Below are 12184 nucleotides of genomic sequence, written 5' to 3'. Positions count from 1 at the left end.
CCCGGTGCATCAGCTACCAATACCAGGCAACCAATTCATCGGCTAGAAGACGCCTATGCCGGCCAGCGTCAAACTGAAGTGATGTGGGGAGGGAGAGAGAGACATCTACCCACTCAGAGAGAGAGAGAGAGGCAGAGCAAGGCCAATTGTGCTCTCTCTGGCTCCGGCTGCTGATGCCGGCTGCGCCTCAGTCTTCAGGCCACTCTCAAGGGTTCTTCGGTAGTCAGCACATGATAATATGGCTGAGGAGGGGGCTGTAAGAGAGAGTTGGAGGAGGGGGTGTGAGAAAGGGGTGGGGCCCACAGAACTTTGGGCTGGAGTCTATGTAGCTTCTAAGATCTGCTGTGCTGACTGAGTTAAAGGATGTGACGGGGTGGTGGTGGTGGGTTGCGGAAACTTTGTCGTGAACATGTGACGAAGGTAGAGATGAAATCTGAAGGATGTGGGAGTAGTAGGAGGAGGGGCTTTAGGTATGTTCCTTCTCCCAGAATTCAGATGTTTCAGAACTCCTTGGGAAGAATCACCTGGATGCTTAATTGGTTCATCTTTAGGTCATATCAACCCTTTTTCAGTACTCTAAAGATTCTTTTTTTGCTAAGAGTGTGGTTTATTTAATATTCCAGGAGCAATAAAATCTTGCTAAATGATCAATAATAAAATGAGGTCAATAATGTACATCATATCTTCTATAAAGTACATAAAAAATCTAGATATTCATTTTAATAGTTCATTTCATTTGATATTACTTGCTCTACGGCTCCATTCGTTATTCTGGACACATCTAAAATATCTAAATATTTTACGACATCCCAAGAATCCTATCCAACCTAACATCATTCCAGGTAACACATTTAGAGAATTCATTAAAATTGAAAAACTTGTTAAAATGTGCCCTCAGAGCGTTAAGCAGCATGCATGCCAAAGCATGGCAGAGTACAATGGATAATAATGTGGATATGACATTAGGCATCATTTACAATCAGTATAAAACGGAACCCTGTGGGATCTGTTCAGCTAAACAGCTATGCGATGGTTTTCGCTTTAGGATTAGGGCTTATCATGTTGCAAAGGTGGGCGAAAGTAGTATTAGGAGTTTTAGTGACTCTAATTGGTATAGCATTGTGTAGCTAGGCAGGGAATCAGGCCCCAGGCGGCTAAGGGCGGAGGGCAACGGTGGAAGTCCTCTCACTACATTACCCAGCATGCACTTAGCAGCTACGGGGAATCCCTGGGGTGCTCAACCGATCATGGCTGTTAAACTTGCCAATTAACTATATAATAAATACAACCAAGCTAGCCAATTAGTGGCCTAAAATGAGGGCCAGGTCTCTTATGAATTCTCTGGCGTTTTCCTTAATTAGCAATCAGCAAGTGATCCAACTAACCAACCTAAAGCCTGCTCCCAAAAGAAATCCACCTCAAAGCAGCTGTGGTTTCCCAAAAGCTCCTCTTACCTTCAAGCTACATCTCCAGAAGCTTTCTTAGTCTTGGGAAACTTCACTCTAGAGTCTACTGAGGCATGACTGTAGAAGGTGAGTGGGCAGTAAGCAGAGCAGATTCAATGGCAGGTTGCTCTGAATTAGGAATGAGGTATCTCACTATGGGATCCCTCCACCCCAGTACCTTTGGCAGTGATAAGCAGGTGCAGCTCCCAAATTGGCCATTCTCAGAGCATGCTCTTCCCTAGTGAAGGGCAAGGAGGGAAGGGGTGAGGTACCCCAGATTCAGAGAACCGGGGTTGCGCATGTAGCCGAACACTTTCTAACGCCATTGGTTCGGTCTCTCACTATGGGAAGGATGTAGCCTGGTCCGAATCAGATGTGGTTCAAGCCCTTAGGGCTGTCAAGAGAACCCTGGCTGCAAAAGAAAAGATGGAGTAGGGAAGAAGGGAGTAGAAGCTTCAGCCCCCAACCCATCCAGCCCCCAACCCATCCAGCCCCCAACCCTCCTGTCCCCAACCCATCCTAAGACCCAACCCATCCAGTCCCCAACCCATCCAGCCCCCAACCCTCCTGTCCCCAACCCATCCTAGGACCCAACCCATCCAGCCCCCAACCCATCCTGTCCCCAACCCATCCAGCCCCCAACCCATCCTGTCCCCAACCCATCCTAAGACCCAACCCATCCAGTCCCCAACCCATCCAGCCCCCAACCCATCCTGTCCCCAACCCATCCTAGGACCCAACCCATCCTAGGACCCAACCCATCCAGCCCCCAACCCATCCTGTCCCCAACCCATCCTAGAACCCAACCCATCCAGCCCCCAACCCATCCTAGGACCCAACCCATCCCAGGTTTTTGGGAGGAACTGAGAAGAGCCTATGCTGAGAACATCTTGCCACTAAAATCTGAAATGCATGCAGTGATGACCAGCTGGCTGCAGCACATATGCCTCACATATGGACATTTAATGTCCACATGTCCTCCATGCTTGCTCACACAGGGGGTGTTGCCCACAGTGAGAACAGCTGCTTTTGCACCAAACTGCTTTGGAATTACTGAAAACATTGATTCCAAACTTTTGAACAGTAAATCGTCGCTGTCACGCAAAGCCCTTGTATCTCCATTTTTGCTGCTTTGTTTTTTTTTTTTTTTGTTGCTTCTTATTTCATGTTGAATGGGCCAATAGAAATGCTCCAAATGACCTGGAATCATCAATGAACTGGTGGTTCTCATCTCAGAGATGCAGATTAGTCAGCGGCGATCTGCATGCCTACGTGCTGAACATGCACATGCATAGACTTTGCTGGACATTCTCAAATGTGCACACACACCTGAAGTCTGGGGTGGGCGAAGAACTCATTGAGGAAGTCCATGAGGAGGTCTATCTTCAGGCAGCTCACACACAGTACCACATGTTTTTCAGTCTGCGCTCTGTAGCGGCTGTAGTTTCCCCCGGACTTCTGTCGCTCCATCCACAGGAAGGCCAGCTGCTCAAACTGAGGAGACACAGGGAAAGCAACCTCTGAGAAAGTGACGGTGATAACTGCTCTACCCTGCTCTACTGTGCTACTGTGCCCCACCGTGTCCCACCATAGGCTACTACTTACCTGTCGACCTACTATTCACAATGGCTTGTTTTTTGTGTTTTTTGTGAGTGAACATGTTGAAATAGTTATTCTGACTATTTCTTATTTCTTAAGATTTCTTAATTTCTTAAGATTTTGACTGAATTTGTCAAAACAAAACTTATTTTCCTGAGATTTTGACTGAAAATGTCAAAAATAAAACTTATTTTCTTGAGATTCTGATTAAAATGTTGTAATATTAGCTTATTTTCTTCTGATCTGTACTAAAACTAAAACTTTTTACTAAAACAAAATAATAATTTTTCATAATACATTGAAATAACGACTAATTTTCTTACAATTTGAGCTAAATATGTTAAAATAAAACCTGAGCTACTGACCATCAACAAAATTGTTGAAATAATGGCTTAATTTCTAAAGATTTGGACAAATTATGTTAGAATAATACTTAATTCTTGAGATTTTGACAGAATATATTTAAATAACACTTTTATTTTGAAATTCTATCTAAAAATGTTGCAATAATGGCTTAATATATGTCAAAATAAAACATTGTCTTGAGGCTTTTACTTAACATGTAATATTTATTTTCTGGAGATTCTGACTAAAAATATGTATTAAATATATATATAACAAATATGTAAACTCAAAAAAGTAACACATATTGTCCCTAATTTTGACTAAATATGTTGACAAAATACTTTCTTTTATTTGATTTTGATTGAAGATGTTAAAATGGTACTTTTTTGTTAAGAATTTGACTGAATTTTCAAAATAAAACATATTTGCTGGATATTTTGACTGAATATGTTGAAATAATGGCTTAATTTCTAAAGATTTGGACAAATGATGTCAGAATACTTAATTCTTGGAATTTTTTAAATAACACTTTTATTTTGAAATTCTATCTAAAAATGTTGCAATAATGGCTTAATATATGTCAAAATAAAACATTGTCTTGAGGCTTTTACTTAATATGTTGTAATATTTATTTTCTGGAGATTCTGACTAAAAATATGTAATAAATATATATAAAAAATATGTAAACTCAAAAAAGTAACACATATTGTCCCTGATTTTGACTAAATATGTTGACAAAATACTTGATTTTGATTAAAGATGTTAAAATGGTACTTTTTTGTTAAGAATTTGACTGAATTTTCAAAATAAAACATATTTGCTGGATATTTTGACTGAATATGTTGAAATAATGGCTTAGTTTACTGAGTTTGTGTACATTTGCAGCATGGTGTTTAAAACTGCTGCTCATATGAAGATACTGTGTGAAGAGTGTTAAAAATAAAAGACATAAATGTGGCAAAAAGTAAAGGACCGGTCATCAAAACAAGACTTCATGATCTAAACAATACCTCCATCAACCTCAAATCACAGCACATTATCTCCTCCTCCCTCTACTGAGAAACACAAACGTGGAACTGATTGAAAGTTTTGAATTCACGCTTCTTTGTGCTTGTTTCAACGAGTTTTGAGTAAGTGAGGAATAATTACCACACATTACGGCACACTGTTCGTCACCGCCAGCGATAACTGAGACGTCTACAGAGTAAACAACCCTGTAACGAAATGCCAGCAATGACAGTAAATAATCCCACAGGTATTTCCTCCTGATTGACTGCTCTGACTGCAAACATATCTCAGCCTGGTCATTACTGCTGATGGCCTCCTCACTTATCACTGTCACCTTTTTAATAACTTCCAGTGGACGTGGCTGTCTGAAAAAAAAAAAACATCACTCCATCTTCATAAATCAACGGTCGGGCCGTTACTGCCTCGGTTCACACCCCTCCTTAAGGCCCCCTTACTGCAGACATGGAAAAATACTGTGAACCTCAAACACTGTAGGGTTCTCCATCAGATACCAAAAGCAGGACTGGAAAACAGGCCAATTCCACACCCTCAAAACTGTTACATCACAGTTTTGACTCACTAATGAAAAGCCTTTCCACAACTAAAGCAGTGACATGCTAAAAAAGCTACTGCTAGCCTGGTGTTGATGACACTGGAGAGCAGCTCTTCACCTTGCCAACGCAGCTTTTCCTGTGCCAGTGTCCTAGAAAGTGGCTAGGAGCTAGGAGGGTAAAGCCAGGGAAGTGAGAATGTGCTAGAAGGTCAGTGCTAGGCTAAAAGCTGACACTATCCAACTGGCTTTTACCATCTCTTCTCTCCAACATCCGCTAGCTCAGACTAGAGCTAACCACATATCTTCAAGGAGAATCTAAAGCGTCATGTGAGGAAACCAAAACTTGGGAGGAGAGTGGGAGCTAGACGGGTACTAATAGGCTAAAGTTGCAATCCCTTTAGCTAGTTAACCGCACATCGACAGGACCGGACAGAGGGGATAGCAGCATCTGTAAAATAATCACAAGTGCTAAAACAAAATAACAGGGTGGTAAAAAAAAAAACACAAGGCTAGTAAAACCACATCTGGGCAATTTTACCCCAACCAACAGATAAATAGATGCCCCTCGCTCCCTATCTCTCCCCCACAATCTCTCCCCAGACACTGGCATCTGCTAGCCTTTCCTCCTAATGTGCTAGTTGCCTGGTGACAATGCATTAGAAACAAGCATTGAAGCTAGCTAAACATGTGCTGGATGGTGCATTTGTTCACTCTCCCAGTGTCGGGAGCATTACATGTGATGGGGGAGAGTATGAACGAGAGGGTTGGGTAATTGGCTATCAAAAATTGGGGTGAGAAATTGGGTGAAAAAAAAAACTGGTGGTGCAATATCAACTGGGTCCACAAGGGGGTGCTAAATTCTTGATTTATATCTAATGAAATATCGCAGGATTTAATAGGGAGTCTCTCTAGGGAGTTCTAGGCAATGGTCAGATGTAGTCTCCTAAACCTTGGGGTAACACATCAAGTTAATGACCTAGGACTTTATAGTGTGTACCTCAAGTTATCTAGAACTTAACTGACTGTAAAAGATGGAGTTACCTCCACAGAATGTAAAAGCTCTATAATGTTTAGAAGCACAACAACAGGATTGTAAATAGGCTCGTAAAAACGTATCTGGGCCTTTTTTAACCCAACCAATGTCCCATACACGGTTTAGGAACTTCTGAAGGTTCTTCAATTTGAACCTCTTAAGGTGCTTTGAAGAACCTTCAAGAAATGTTTTTTTAGAAAAATAATTCTTGAAGGTTTCTCAAAGCACCTTAAGAGGTTCCTCCACAGGTTCCTTAAGGACCTTATGCGTTTAACAAAACCGAGGACCACCTTAAACACTGCACAAATGCATTCTATGGTACATTACTGTAAAAAGCAATATCAACTGGGTCCACAAGGGGGTGCTAAATCCTCTTGACTTATATCTAATGAAATCTTGCTGGATTTAATAGGGAGTCTCTCTAGGGAGTTCTAGGCAATGGTCAGGAGTATGCAGTCTCCTGAAACCTTGGTGTAAACACTCCACAAACACATTCTATGGTACATTACTGTCAAAAGGTTTAATTTCAAGTCATTTTGGGACACTTCTATTGTCATCCCGAAATGTTATGATAAGATGATGATATGACATGACATATGATATTGATTGTATAAGATTAATTACTCTGTATTCAGTCTGTAAACAGGCCTATCCAGAAAATCCATAAGTCATAAAAGAGCCCTCGCAATTACCCGCTGTTGACTTGGGTGACTCTGTGCATTCAGCGCTGGGTTGGGATTTTATAGATCCGTGTAACAGTCTATAAAAATAAATCTATAATAAAAAACTTCTTTAATGGCACGGCTGGGCATTGCCGGAGCAGTGTGGGCGTGAGTGGGAGAGGCATGGAGTGCATTAAGGGATTCTGTGGAAAGATTCGACACGCTCATAACGGGGCCGGCGGGTGCTGTCTGGTGCTGAGTGGTCTAAGAGGAGGACACTTGGAACAGAGCGTTGAGGGGAACACAGCGGAGGCGGGTACACGAGCGCTGTTGACTTGTGGCGGTTTAACGCAGGCTTTGGGGCTTCTGTGAATTGCAGATGTAATGGGTCCGCTTTCCGTAATGTACGGGTTTTTCCAAATTGACACAAAGAAGAAAAGGATGGGAGCAGCTGGAGTGGGTGTATGGGACCCAGGGAAGCTGCAGACGTGCAATGCCAACTGGGTCCATAAGGGGGTGCCAAATCATCTTCGCAAATTTAAATGTGCTCTACAATTGAAAATCTGTATTTACCTTGGCCCAGGTGAATAACGCTAGCCAACTGTACAGACACCATTAGTACAGACACTGCAAGGCTGCCTCTGAAGTGGCTAAAAGCTAAAGCTAGCTGAACGAAACAGACAAGTGATGCTGTTATCCAGTGTAAGGCTGCTTCCGGAGTGGCTAAAAGCTAATGCTAGCTGAAAGAAGCAGACAAGTGATGCTGTTATCCAGTGTAAGGCTGCTCCCGGAGTGGCTAAAAGCTAAAGCTAGCTGAACGAAGCAGACAAGTGATGCTGTTATCCAGTGTAAGGCTGCTTCCGGAGTGGCTAAAAGCTAAATGCTAGCTGAACGAAGCAGACAGCAATGCTGTTTTCCAGTGTACGGGTGCCTCTGGAGTGGCTAAAAGCTAAATGCTAGCTGACCAAAGCCTCAAAAGCATCTAAAGCCATTGATGATATTGACGATGTTATGGTTGAGGTGGTGACTGGCCCTTAAATTCTAGACACCGGTCAGTGGTTGGGAACTTCACATCATGTTACACTACATAATGACCTAGTACCTTGTAGACTGGCCCTCACACATTCCTGGTTATTATCTAGAACCTAAAAGACGTTAGAAAGAAGTGTTATCTCCACGGGATGTAAAGGATCTTTAACGATTAACAGACAGGGACCATTTAGGAACCTTATTTTAAAGATTGTGAATCCTGCTCTGGTTCCCTTGGCTCCGTCCCACGCACACACACACACACACACACACACACACACTCGTACACACACACTCATACATATACACACACACTCGTACACACAATTCTAAAATCGGAAGCCCAGAGAAGAATGCACATTGCCAAAGCAGCGGAAAAATACCGGCTGGAGTATATGTGTGTGTGTGTGTGTGTGTGTTTGTGTGTGTGTGTATGTAGGGGGGACAAGCTGCTGTAAATGTCAGCTGGTGTTTGTGGATGAAAGCAGGTGGGTAGAGCCACACTGGACCTGCCCTGCCATTTCCACTTCCTGTGAGGCAGCACCGGGAAACCCTCACACTGCACATCAAAGCCCATCCCATCCTCCTCCACTCGCACAGTGTGTGTGTGTGTGTGCATGTGTGTGGACCCTTGAGAGAAATAGGCAGGTGCACATGTGTGTGTGTGTGTGTATTGCATATGAGTGTATTTGAAGTAAATAATAAGTGTGTGACTTTGATTGGGGTGAAAATGCCTAGAACCTATTTACCACCCTGTTACTGTACTGTACTGTGTTGCTGTCCTCTTGCTGTGACCCTGTTACCGCACTGTGTTAGCTAGTTAGAGAAGAGATGGTGAATGCTAGCATCAGCTAGCATTAGCTTTTAGCCTAGCGCAGATCTCAACCTTTGCTGCCCTAGGCTTTCGCTTCGTCCCGTGCCGAGTTTGAGCTCCCTTTCTGCGGGCACTGGCGCCACGATCCTGAGGCCTGGCAACCCGTATTCCCATGACTAGCAGAGTCTGAGAATGATGAGCTGCTCTCCAGTATCAACAACGCCTTATTCTCCTGAAGTTGCCACCAGGCTTTTGCTTTGACTGCAGTTTTGGCTGGAGCTTTTGCTAGTGGGTGGTGTTTATGTAAATTCTGAGGGTGTAAATAATGAGTCAAGACTGTGATGTAACAGTTTTGGGGTTTTGGAGGTTGAAGCTCGTCTTCCAACAGTTCTGCTGGATTGTCTGAGGTTCATGGTTCGCCAGTACCAACAACTACGGGTCTTCAGTTAGCTACAGGAAGAAGCTAGCTCGGTATTCCCGGTATGGACACCATGACAGAGGCTGGGATGAGGCTGATCAAGAGTAAATCTTATAAAGCGATGCTGAGTTAGCCTTTATTCTGCTGAACTAGTCTGTAATAACTTAAGACTTTATGGACAAAAGTATTGGGACGCCTGCTCATTTCTTGTTTCTTTCAAAATCAAGGGTATTAAAAAGAGTTGATTTGCTGGAGTGATTGTCTCTACTGTCCATGGAAGAAGGCTTTCTACTAGATTTTGGAGCACTGCTGCTATTTACACTTCGGCTTGAATGAACACCGAAGTGGGATAACGGTCTATTTGGATTTGGAATCCGTCATTTCGTCACTTAGGGAGCAGGGAGTAGTGTGTAGTGTGTAATTTGGGATTAAACCCCTGTGTTTTCTCCCTTTTTCTTCATGGTGTTTTGATGTCTCTGTTTATGAGGTACTGTCGCCCCTCTGTCCGGTCCCCAGGGCGTGTGCAACATGTGGACGGGGCCTAAGCGTCACAGTAAATCTGGCCCTGTGCTGCATCTGTGTGTGTGTGTGTGTGTGCACATATTATGTACAGAATCCCTCCCACTTTGAATCACAGCCCTCAAAAAGGCCAACCTGTGTGTGGGTGTATGTGTGCTGGTGTGTGTCTGTGCCTGTGAACTGGTGAAAGACACATATAAGTGTCAGACTGTGTGTGTGTGAGTGAGTGAGTGAGTGAGTGTGTGTGTGTGTGTGTTTTATGCATGTATTCCCCTCCACTTTTAGAATCCCAGCCCTCCAGGGAGTCTATACTGTTTATGGCTGTGCGAGAGTGGATGATTCATGTGTAAGAGTGTGAATGTGTGTGTAGATGCTGCTGCCCATGAGGGAGGGGTGCAAGGCTTTGTATTACATGCTTGTGTGTGTGTGTATGTTTGTGTGTGTGTGTGTGTAAGTGTGAAATCCGACAGCTGCGTAGATTCTCAGGGGTCGGAAGACATAAAAGCAATTTTGTCATCATAACCAGCTGCTCGGGGTGTATGACAGACTGAAAAGTACAGCGGAAAGACAGCAAATTCATAACATGATATTTCATAACGTAGACAAGCCGCTGAGCTACGCATGCATGTGTTAGCAATGCAGCCTGGCATAGCAACTGTTGTGAGGTTGGACAAGCTTTAGAAAGCATCAAATTTGACCTAATGAGGAAACTGCATGCTACCTTAAACCCCAGTGGCCTAAAAGATAAGACACTGGCCTCCTCACCCAGCCAACATATGGCTTCCAGGTGGGCATGGCATGGGCTCTTAATGGGGTTTGCACATGTGTTGTTACTGGAACCCAGTTGGGCTTCCCAAATGAGCCCTATCATCACAGCCCACCCTAATCTCACATGGGCCCCATCTAGGTCCCAGGTGCAGTGTACAACCTAGATGGGGGCCATAGTTAACCCCTCACTGAACCTGGTGGGCATCCATATGTGGGGCCAAGATGGAAAACCTTCAGTGTGGATACCTATACAGTCCCCACATGGGCATCCTATCTGGGAATCCAGCGATTGTGGGTCCAAGTCCCATCTAAAATGATGGCATAGCAGAGTGGCACAGCATGCTGGGCCCACAACCCTGAGGTCACTGGGTCAAAAACAGCGTCCAGTGAGGCAGTCGGGGCCTAAAGATTAGGTTGCAGGTTCAATCCCCAGGACCGTCAGGTGGTGGAGATGAGGAAACGGTGCTGAGGTCTGCTCACTGCTCCAGGTGGGTGTGTGTTCGCGTCCCTGTTAACTAGTGTGTCAATTCTGATTTTCTCTGTGACAGGGTGGTGTTATGAGGGAAAGCCATGGTAACAGCAGGTATCACAAGGTATAACATGCCTTTAGTCCTTGTTTATGAATGAGTAAATGTGTTACTCTGACACTCTAATCTGCTCTTACCATCACATTAATCTGGCGGTGTGCTTTGAGAGATGGTGTGTGTGTGTGTGTGTGAGGGTGTGTGTGTGTATTCCCTTATGATTTAAATCAGAAACAAAACAACATTGCCGCGCCTGTTCCCAACATGGCCCTAAATGGGTATAGTGTTTACACTGTAAGCTTTATGGGAAATGCTTTGGTGTCGTTTAGCTGCTCCGGCTTCGTTCAGCCGTGCAATCTGAGCTAATAAAGTAAAAAATTAACCGATGAATCAAATGAGTCGAGCAAATCATTTTCCATAAACCGTCTGAGCGGAATAAACAAATCAGCTCCTCTATTATCCAGCTGGGCTGCCGCTGGTATGCTGTGACGTGACGTCCATGTGCGAGCTTTTTGGGCGGACTGTGGGGGTGGTGGTGCAGGTCAAAGGCCAAGGTGTCCTGCTATACGCACCTGAATGGGCAGCACAATGAGGGCTACGCAGATCATGATGACCACCAGGAGCTGTGAAGGCCAGATCTGCGGAGTGACGTCTCCGAACCCCACTGTGGAGAAAGTGACCACGCAGAAATAGAGAGAGTCGAAGAGGGTCAGGTTGTTCCCCGCTCGCTCCAGGTGCTGAATACCACAGATACTGAGAGAAAGAGAGAGAGTGAGAGAGAGAGAGAGAGAGAGAGAGTGAGAGAGGGAGGGAGAGAGAGTGTAGGATGGAGACATGCACAGTGAGAGTGAAAAGGATGAGGAGAGAGAGATGGAAAGAAAGAGAGGGAGAGAAGGAGATGGAGCAAGAGAAGGAAAAATGACAGAGAGAGAGAGAGAGAGAGAGAAAGAAAAAGGATATATATATATATAGAGAGAGAGAGAGAGAGGGAGAGAGAGAGAGAAAGGATATATATATATATAGAGAGAGAGAGAGAGGGAGAGAGGGGGGAAACGATGGAGAGAGAGAGAGAGAGGGGAGGGAGAGAGAGAAAGGATATATAGAGAGAGAGATAGGAAAAAAGAATGGGAGAGAGAGAGAGGGAAACGATGGAGAGAGAGAGAGAGAGAGAGAGAGAGAGGGAAACGATGGAGAGAGAGAGAGAGACAGAGAGAGAGGGAAACGATGGAGAGAGAGAGAGAGAGGGAAACGATGGAGAGAGAGAGAGAGGGAAACGATGGAGAGAAAGAGAGAGGGGGGAGAGAGAGAATGAAACAGAATAGAAGAGTGGAAGTGGAAAAAAGAAGGGCGAGAGACAGGGCGAGAAGGAGAGAGAGAGAGAGGGTCAGGGTTAAACAGGTGTAATATGGATCTATCTGAACTTTAAAATCAAAAGGTTCTGAGGGATTTGCATGTGTGTGTGTGTGT

At 44.2% G+C, this 12184-nt stretch overlaps 1 protein-coding gene across 2 annotated transcripts in view; it reads right to left on the bottom strand.

Moving 5' to 3' along the window:
- The window catches only part of kcnt2b (potassium sodium-activated channel subfamily T member 2b), a 98530-nt gene that overhangs the window by 44493 nt on the left and 41853 nt on the right, over positions 1-12184 (bottom strand). For both annotated transcript variants that reach the window (XM_072675219.1, XM_072675220.1), the window contains exons 10-11: positions 11290-11470; positions 2775-2939 (exon numbers count right to left, since the gene is read on the bottom strand). In XM_072675219.1, the coding sequence (XP_072531320.1) occupies positions 2775-2939; positions 11290-11470 (346 nt within the window). The remainder of the gene's footprint in view (positions 1-2774; positions 2940-11289; positions 11471-12184) is intronic.

This window comes from Salminus brasiliensis, chromosome 3 (genome assembly GCF_030463535.1).
Source record: "Salminus brasiliensis chromosome 3, fSalBra1.hap2, whole genome shotgun sequence".
In the NCBI taxonomy this organism is placed as follows: domain Eukaryota; kingdom Metazoa; phylum Chordata; class Actinopteri; order Characiformes; family Bryconidae; genus Salminus; species Salminus brasiliensis.
This window is presented reverse-complemented; position numbering and strand designations above follow the sequence as displayed.